We start from the raw sequence: 9,896 nt of genomic DNA on the forward strand, positions 1-9,896 counted from the left end.
GTTCTGTACAGAATAAACCTTTAAATCAGACAAATAGCAGTTCAAATCCCTCCAGCATGCCCTGGGTCTGCCTGGGTCTTGTAGTCAGTGGAGAGCAAGTGCAAACGGCAGTTCTCTTTACAACATTGGTGATGCTGAGCATATTAGTAAAGAGAGTGTGACTCGCTCGGAAACAGTTTTTTTTTTAATGTTTTTGTAGTGTTCCCTGGACACAAACCAGTAAGAGACATTAAAAAGAAATATATAAATAATTTTAAATAATAATGTTAATAATGGTGCTGGCTATGCAAGACTATTACCAATCAACCCTGATTGTCCGCTGTGTGGGTCTGTGTTTGCATGAAGGGAAATCTTACTGTAACAGCATACAACCATATGTGATGCACACAAACAAGCTAACGTAAAGGTATGTGGGCTTTCCACAGACCTTGGGTCAACAGTTTGTGCTTGTCCCTTTCCTGTTTCAACATGACAACGCCCCGAGGGCACTAAAAACAGCACCAAGAATGCACATTCCTCAAAAGCTTTTATAACTGTTTCATCTGCATGTGGATCTGTTCAAGAAAAAGAAGAAAAAGTTCAAAATGTTTAAGGATGCTTTGTTTTAGAACTTGACATATTTCGACAAAACTCAACAAAACATTTCATATAACCTAATTCTGAAATGTGTAAAAAAGTTGTTTCTTACTTCCCAGTATCTGCTAAAACACAAACATGACTCAGCCCCGTTTGTTTATGGTGTGGAGGACCGGTTGGGAACATACATGATGAATGGATTAAGGGGTGCGTCCGATAAGACTGTGAGGGGACCTCAGACCAAAAATGTTGGGAGCCTCTGGTTAGATGAAGACAAATGAATGAGGTCATTTTATGGATTACAATTTTGGGATTGCTGTTTTTTTCCCCACATTTGCCACCAATAAAACACACATGAAACATTCATCACTATAAACCAGTTCAAGAGTAAATAAGCGTGTGTCTCCTGCTCTGTCATGTCACAGCAAAGAGCCTAAGAACAAATAGTTGGCACGAAGGCTTTCAATGTTTGCTTGCACAATAGAATAAATGAGGAGAGGGGTGAGGGGTGGGGGTGGGGGCTGAATGTGAACCTGCAGGGTCTAAAATAACACTGTCAACTCTAGGAAAAACAGACAGGTTTGAACCTGCAGAGAGAGGAATCCAGGGGGACATGAGACAGACGAGGGCTGCGTGTCGTTAGACGTTTGAAATGTGCAAAAACTGCGAAGCGTATTAGATAAAAACGTGATGCCATCAGGCTTGCAGAAGAGCAGAAACAGCTGAACAAACGGTGCAATTGAGTCACCAGGAAGACATTTCAGATAGCAGAACAAACAGAGATGTGTTATCATTGTGCAAGAGACGTATAGTTCCCTGCTGTGATTGGCTACTGTGTTTCCCGGCTACGTGGCCCCTGAGGCTGGACCCTCCTCCCCTTTCTCACATCCAGGTGGGGATAAAAAGGAGCCGAGTTTGTACTCCGCTTCATTCTCTCGTCTCCATCCAGAGCAGACAGACTCCTCCACCATGAACTCCTACGCTCACTCCGTCACCTTCTCCAGCGGTAGCCGCCTCGGCTCTGCAAGGGCCCCCAGCGTGTACGGAGGGGCCGGCGGCGCAGGAGTCCGCATCTCCAGCATGAGCGCTCCCAGGAGCTTCTCCTCTGCCGGGGCAGGGTTTTCTGCTGCCGGGTCTGGCAGCGGTGGCTTCAACCTGGCCGACGCCGTCGACATCTCCGACAACAAGAAAGTGGCCATGCAGAACCTCAACGACCGCCTGGCGTCATACCTGGACAAGGTGCGCAAGCTGGAGAAGGCCAACGGTGACCTGGAGCTGAAGATCAGACAGTTCCTGGAGAACAAGACCAAACCGGAGGGCCATGACTGCGTTGCGTTCAAGGCCACCATCAGTGACCTGCAGGACAAGGTGAGCCAAGCTCTGATTCTATACGCAGGTCTGTCTCTGACAGAAGAGAAAGATTCATAGATAAGTTATCAAACATCAAATTAATCGCCAACGATTTTGATTCTATTAATCTATTAATCCGTTTGAGTCATTCTTTTATGAAAAACAGTGAAACTTGTGTGATGTCAGCTTCATCAATGTGATTATGTTCTAGTTTCTTCTCTCCTCTGAGACTTGAGAGTTGTGGACAAAACAAGACATTTGAGGACATCATCTTGAGCTTTTTGGGAAACACTGATCCACATTTTAGATACCACACAACTAAACCATTCATCCAGAAAATAATGCACACATTTCATGTTATGTTGGGCTTCGGGAAACACTGATCCACATTAAGACGAGCAGAGCTACAACGCAAAGCCTAGAAGTGTGAGATCATGTGAAGCTTTTATGCTTGAAAGGTAATCTTCTCGGGCACAAAAGCTTCGTCGTCTCTGACACAAAAAGCCCTGCAGCCAAATTCAGGCAGGCATCTGTGATGCGTTGTTGGATGCAGGATGAAAACAGGTCCAGCCACACAATAAATAAAAGGAGGTAACTGAAGCACAACCAGGCTACAGTTTCATTCAGAGTTGGCCCTAGGCAAGATTTCAGCTGGTTTCGTCACTTTGTTAGATGTTTGATGATGTCACTTTTCTTCACTCATTCGGACAGACGGCGCCCTTAGCATTTGCCTATCCTGCCTTTGCCACGAGCCAGCCCTGGTCTAATTTGCATGATATACATACAATCACCACTAAAACAATGAGGGGAAATTTGACTTATATTTGAATAGTCTTGACTCTTTTAAATCAGTTTTGTAGCTGCCTTGCGGACCTTTGTTCAGTCCACACTCAATCAGGACAAAAATAAATCAATCCAAAAGTAAGGTTGCTTTAATTCTAAAAGCCTAAATTATGATGAACCTGCAGAGATGTGCAACTGTCTGCTGTTTCCTCCCCTGGATCAGATGAAATATTTCTTTAAGTCTCAGTACAGGTTACATTTTATTTCCATCTACTTTATTTATCAGGACAAAGCGCATTAATCAACATTCCTGTAATTGGACACATGAACACATGAGGTTAAGATGCATCAATCAAGTATATCAAATTAAATTCACCATTGACTTTTTAAACAATGTCTAGGGGGAAGTTGAGGGAATTAATTCCCTGCAACACAAAGGAGACAAAGCCAAAATGGTGTGCTGGTTGTTTTCTACTTTAAAGACAGCAACAGCAACAACTTTAGTTTTCTCAAGAAGCCATGCAAAGCCACAGGAAGCAGCCAAGCAACACCGATTACAGCAATTTTCTTGATACTTGAAAACATGCAGAGCAGCAATAATAATAAAACAAAAATAAATAAACTAAACATCCAGATGGGGTTCGTAGTTGAACATTAAAAGTCGCTGTACAAGTTAATAAAATAGTTAGAAATAGTTAAAGTACAAGGGAAATCAATCCGATTTTTACAAAAGAACAAAAAAAAAAGATATGATAGAGAAGGAGCTGGCAGAGGCCTAATGCTTATGTAGTCCTGCCCATAGTTCACAATATAATGTTATTACAGAAAAAACAAAAAAAATAATAGATCATACATTGCCAGACTCTGATGATGAAATAAATCAGCACTGCCTGTGTGTGGTTCAGATCCTTAGTGCCACCCGGACAAACGGATCTCTCTACCTGTCCATCGATAATGCCAAGCTGGCTGGTGACGACTTCAGGGTCAAGTGAGTTTACCTACAACTGCAGCTTTTAACTTTTTGTTCAATGTATTGTTTTTATTATAACCTATGTTCTTCTATTCTATATTCTTATTCCTCCTTACCCCTTTTTTTTTCAAACTTCAACTCCTTCCACATTTTTCAACATAGAAACTTCCTTCAAACATCAACATATTCAGCTCGATACAGAATGGTGTGCTATTACCTTTATCATTCATAACTTTCATAATTTTCAAAATTTTCCCCATTCAAGGGAATATGGGATCATTTATGGGAATAATGAGAACATTATTGTCAGGAGGAGAACAGACATTTTTTTTACACTACACATACCATTGTTTTGGGGGTGGCATTAGCTCAGTCCGTAGGGAGATGGGTTGGGAACCAGAGTGTGGACTGGTTGCTGGAGAGATGTCAGTTCACCTCCTGGGTACTGCCGGTGTGCTCTTGAGCAAGGCACCATACCCCCCCCCTAACCGCTCAGGGTGCTGGTCCAGCACTGGCAGCCCACTCACTCTGACATCTCTACAAGTATGCATGAATAGGTCCTGAGCATGTGTGTGTGTGTATTTCTAGCCTGTGTGAAGTGATTTCCAGCATAGTCTAAATTGTAATTTCCCCAATTGGGATCAATAAAAAGTACAAAATTTAAATAAATTGTTGCATAGGATTTTCAACCAGGTGTCCTTTCCCTCACAGTGTTTAATATTAAGTGTAGGAGTTAATGTTTTTGAGCCAGAAGCAAAAGTATCAAAGGTGCACCAGAGCCTCATCTCTGTGAAAACAACTCTTTAAGTTGTCATGGCAACCTTTAACTGCAGTTGGTGACACAGAGCAGCATAGTATGCCTGCATAGTATGCCTTTAAAACAGTTTGAAGTTCAGTCACCTGGGTAGCTCACCTAGTAGAGGGCACGCCAAACATACAGAGGCTCAGTCCTCGACGCAGAGGCCGCAGGTTCGATTCCAACCTGTGGCCCTTTGCTGCATGTCATTGCCCTATCTCTCCCCTTTCATGTTTTAGCTGTTCTGTCACAAATAAAGGCCTAAAATGCCCCCCAAAAAACAGTTTGAAATTAAAGAGGTCCAGGCTGTGGTTTCTCTGGTGAAGTTTCCCTGCTTTGAACGAAGCTGACAATCTGATGGTTGCTGTTGGGCGGTGTTCAGGTTTGAGAACGAACTGGCCATGCGTCAGTCGGTGGAGGCCGACATCACCGGGCTGAAGAGAGTCCTGGACGACCTGACTCTGGGAAGATCCGACCTGGAGATGCAGATCGAATCGCTGAGGGAGGAACTCATCCAGCTCAAGAGGAACCACGAGGAGGTGGGCACGAAATGCTAACCAACTGCCTTCAAAATTCATTCAGGAGAGTAACCCTAAACATTTGGTGGATGTGTTTATCAAATAAGCTGCTAGGGGTTGGGACAATATGCTTTTGTCCCAATTCGATTCTTTCACGATACATGGGTGCCAATTTGATTTGTATTGAGGTTTTCATTCATAATATCGAAACGCTCTCATATACACTACAAAAAATGCTCTCATACAAAATATACATTCATACTCATGTAAACACCTTCCTGTTCAAGTGTGAGGTGTGAGGTGTGTGAGGTTTCAGTATAGTGTGTGACATATTATTTTTCAGTGGTGTATATGAAAGCATTTCAGTTTTGTGTGTCTGAGGTAATTGTGAATAATGTCCTTGATGGCCCCTCAAAGCCTGTCTTTAGTATTTTGGCGTAAAGTTACAAAGGCAATCTTGATTACTGATTTTTTTTTTCATTTAATAGTCATGTAGTCCACAAAATGTCCCACAAGGTGGCCAGTAAAAGTCTTCAAAGACCATTCAAAAGGGAATTGAATTTAAAATGCAGCGAAAACTTGAAATTGTGTCTTGATAAAGAACTTAAAAACAAAGTTTTTGTTATCATCGTCATCGATTTCTGATTTCGTCTTCCTACAGGACCTGCTGGCTATGCGAGCCCAGGTGGGAGGCCAGGTGAACGTGGAGGTGGATGCTGCTCCTCAGCAGGACCTGTCCGCCGTCATGGCCGGAATCAGAGAACACTACGAGACCGTCGCCAACAAGAACCGCAAAGAGCTGGAGTCCTGGTTCCAGACCAAGGTGAGCGATATGTAAATCCTCTAAACCAAACTGTTGGACTGGGACAATATGCTTTTGTCCCAATTTGATTCTTTCCTGAAACATGGGCACCAAATGGATTTGTATTCGGATTTTCATTTATTGCGATTCGATAGTATTGAGTGTTGTGATTTTCTTTTCCTTCTTCATTAAAACTAAAGTTGAATAAAACACTTCTATTGACAATATATCATGACATTTTTTTAAAAACTGATAGTTTTCTAAGAAGAATGACATCACATTACACACATCAGTCAGTCTGACATTTATTTAATTCGTAAAGAAGTACATAACATGGATTTTCTGCATTTTTGGCAGACATGATGTAGTCTATATGTATACCGTATAAACAAAAAATATTATTATTATTATTATTATTATTGATTCATGAGCAGTTTGGAAACATTGTTTTTGTTGTTTTGTAGTCTGAGGATCTCAATAAGGAGGTCGCCGTGAGTACGGAGACTCTTCAGTCGTCACGCTCCGAGGTGACCGAGGTGAAACGCTCGCTGCAGGGCCTGGAGATCGAGCTCCAATCACAGCTCAGCATGGTGAGCATCTACCATCCATCTTGGATTTATTCATTCTGAATCAGCAACAACTTCTGTTGTTGGAGTAAAGCACTTTGTAAATGTATGTATGATACAGTGTATTGGCTAAACACAGTGAAAAATGTCACTTTGAAAAAATAATAATTCTTATTTTTTTTTTTCATCTCTTTCCTTTAAATATTGAAAAAATATTCATGTTCATTTGCAAATTTGTGTCATGCATGTACAGCTGTCTTTAATTTCAATGTTAGGTGCGTTCCTTTTATAAGCCCTCCGGAGTTTTTTTTTTTTTTTATTATCCCACCTGTGCAATTTCTTGTTATTGTATATTTCTTAGTTTATTTTAATTTATATGTACAATTAAAAAAAGAAAGAAGGAAAGCAGTGCAGTTTGTCAATTCGACTTTCTGCAATATGTACCAGACATACAGGGGAATCGAAAATACGTTTCTCTCTGACCCACTGTGCAATAAGGACAAGTATAAATAGTATAATATAAAATATAAGTGATATATACAAATAAAGATAAAAAAGATAAGTAATATATACAAATACTGTCATGCATTTTAAATTCTTTATAGTGCAAATGGAAGGCAAAACCAGACAGTATAAAAAACTTTTTTGTTCTCCCTTTCCAGAAAAAGTCTCTGGAAGGAACCCTCGCCGAAACCCAGGGCCGCTACGCCAACATGCTGGCAGGTTACCAGAGGCAGGTGAGCAGTCTGGAGGAGCAGCTGGCCCACCTCAGGGCCGACCTGGAGCGACAGGGACAGGAGTATCGGATGCTGCTGGACATCAAGACCAGACTGGAGATGGAGATTGCCGAGTACAGAAGGCTTCTGGATGGAGAGATGTTCAGGTGAATGCACCAGCGCATTATGGAATGTTCTGGGACATGGATAGAGCAAATAGATGCAGTATATTAAACCTTTCAAGCAGATAAAGAAAAACAATGTGTTAAAGCAGTGTTTTCCCTAGGTTTGTGTAATCGATTTATTTATTTTTTTTAGATTCAACTTTATTGTCATTGTGCAGTGTACAAGTAATAAGTAATATTCCTTGTATATACAGCACCTGCCACCAAACGACTCTTCAAGTGATTCCTCTGTCTCAGACTAATGTATATATTCTGTAAATAATCCGGGAAAGAAACCCTGAGAGTCTTGCTAGATTGGGGAGCTCCCGTCGTCTCCATCGTTTTGATGTAAGATCATAAAACTCAGTCCCAGTCTTTCTCCCATCTGGATGTTCAGACAAAATCAAACGTTTTTGATATTATCCTAAGTTGTAAGTCTTGGAAGTGAAGTTAAATCACGTGAATATTGTCAACAACCAATGGGTGCTCTCCCTCCAGCACCAAACAGGAAGCAACAAAAAGCCTGTGGTGTTAATGGTTGCTATGGCGCCCCACTAAGCTAAATGCTAAAGAGGGAAAAGTTGCAGATTTTCAACCCTCCTGAAGCCAATGGAGTTTTACAGGCAAAAAACCACAGACCTCCAAGTACTAGAGACATTTATCTGCATGTACGGCAGAACAGAAAATCTGCAGACTTTCCCTTAAAGTTACCTGCTAACGCTAGCGGTAGCTAGCTAGCTTGGTTTACTTTTTCAAAAGGAATCTAATTGTATCTATATATATATATATATATATATATATATATATATACACTACCGGTCAAAAGTTTGGGGTCACTTAGAAATTTCCATTCCAGACAGAATACCAGCAGAGATCAGTTGCATTGTTTTTTTTAATCAGGGCAGCAGTTTTCAGATTACATTATGTGCTTACATAATTGCAAAATGGTTCTCGACTGTTGTAGACAGAAGTGGCTGAAGAAATGCTTGAAATTCATGTTTTTTGGTCTAAACGTCATACCCAAATTAAAAGTGGTACAGCTCCCATATACTTTGACACTTAGGGGTGTGCCTGATATCATTGGAAAGGAAACATTCTGAAGTTGTGTCAGGGTGATTCTAGGCCTTACTGACACAGAGTTACAGAGGCTAGAATGGAGATTTTTTATTTCTGTCCAAGTTATAAATCTGTAAAATTATTAAAATACACTGCTGTAAACACATCTGACAGGTGACAGACAACACAGCATTAGCCACGTCTCAGCTTACTACAGAAAAAAATTCAGAAGCTAAAAGACTCAAAAATGGATTTTATATGAATTCTTTTCTACAAATATGTCTGTGCGTTTTTTATTTCTATTTGAAAAGTGCAAATAAAAAAGCCAAAAAAACTACAAAATACAACACTTCTCAAATACACATACAAACCCACATCAATCACCTTTCCAATGATATCAGGCACACCCCTGAGTGTCAAAGTATGTGGGAGCTGTACCACTTTTAATTTGGGTATGACGTTTAGACCAAAAAGCATGAATTTCAAGTGTTTCTTCAGCCACTTCTGTCTACAACAGTCAAGAACCCTTTTGCAATTATGTAAGCAAATAATGTAATCTGAAAACTGCTGTTCTGATTAAAAAAAACAATACAACTGATCTCAGCAGGTATTGTGTCTGGAATGGAGTGGAATGGAAATTTCTAAGTGACCCCAAACTTTTGACCGGTAGTGTATATATATATATATATATATATATATATATATATATATATATATATATATATATATATATATATATATATTTATGGGGGGAGGGATCCATATTTGCAGGACCTCCCTCATGAAAATGTGAAATTTTTTAATAAAAAAAAGCAATTTAACATTATTTTTGAAACATCATTTTTATTTTTTTATTATTATATTACCAATGTTGGTAAATATAGAGTAGATAGTGAACAACACTCAAAAAGAAATAATGCAAATGAAATAGAGCACAAAGTATCACTATAGAAACATGCCTGTTTGTATGAGTATGACTTGTAAATGTAACGTTAATTGAAGCTAACAGGACTGTTTGTGTGTCTCACTGCAGCCCGCCAACCACCACTTCAACTTCATCTAAAAGTAAAGTTCTAATCGTCACCAAAGAATACAGCGACGATGAACTGGTCAGCTCTGAAACTGAGAAGTGAGACAGCAACACACTGCCAACCATTCCCAGAAATACACAAATAAAATGATGAACTGAAACGTGTTTGTTTGTGTGTTTTCTGTGTGTTAATATCTGTAGTCTTGACTCGTATCACTCAAAATAACTACATTCTCTTGTTATTATAGATAAAGATGGTGTGATTTATACTATAATACATCATAATTAAATGTTTCTGCGCTTAATGTTTCACAAGTTACCAAACATAATGCAAAGGGCTTAAGAAGTGGCCACATAGTGGCGCTATTGGGGCCATGTTTTGGGATCTTGAGGGCGAAATTATAGAGACCATGTGTAGCAAATTTGATGTCTTTAGAGTTTATAGACTTTGAGATAGATGAGGAAGAAAGGGGTCAAATTATACAGTTTTCCCAGGTTTTGTGCTAAAAACGTTTGTCAGATTGCTACCAAAACGTCATAGCTGATTTCATGGATGTTTTCTGAAGGTT

General features: G+C 39.9%; 1 protein-coding gene across 1 annotated transcript; it reads left to right on the forward strand.

Annotated features, from left to right (window-relative positions):
• Nucleotides 1–1,151: 1,151 nt before the first annotated feature.
• On the forward strand, nucleotides 1,152–9,482 carry LOC114569193 (keratin, type I cytoskeletal 13). The gene is made up of 7 exons (XM_028598987.1): nucleotides 1,152–1,944; nucleotides 3,615–3,697; nucleotides 4,858–5,014; nucleotides 5,655–5,816; nucleotides 6,260–6,385; nucleotides 7,024–7,244; nucleotides 9,331–9,482. Exons 1-7 carry the CDS (start codon nucleotides 1,546–1,548, stop codon nucleotides 9,428–9,430), a joined length of 1,248 nt encoding a protein of 415 aa, XP_028454788.1. The 5' UTR covers nucleotides 1,152–1,545; the 3' UTR covers nucleotides 9,431–9,482.
• The last annotated feature ends 414 nt before the right edge of the window (nucleotides 9,483–9,896 follow it).

This window comes from Perca flavescens, chromosome 15, assembly GCF_004354835.1.
Source record: "Perca flavescens isolate YP-PL-M2 chromosome 15, PFLA_1.0, whole genome shotgun sequence".
Classification (NCBI taxonomy): domain Eukaryota; kingdom Metazoa; phylum Chordata; class Actinopteri; order Perciformes; family Percidae; genus Perca; species Perca flavescens.

What these genes read in the sequence shown, in the direction of transcription:
- LOC114569193 (XM_028598987.1), top strand. Translation starts at nt 1,546, where the DNA reads ATGAACTCCTACGCTCACTCCGTCACCTTCTCCAGCGGTAGCCGCCTC. An exon ending in TCAGTGACCTGCAGGACAAG is followed by an intron (nt 1,945 to 3,614) that starts GTGAGCCAAGCT and finishes TGTGTGGTTCAG; the next exon opens with ATCCTTAGTGCCACCCGGAC. An exon ending in AGTCCTGGTTCCAGACCAAG is followed by an intron (nt 5,817 to 6,259) that starts GTGAGCGATATG and finishes GTTGTTTTGTAG; the next exon opens with TCTGAGGATCTCAATAAGGA.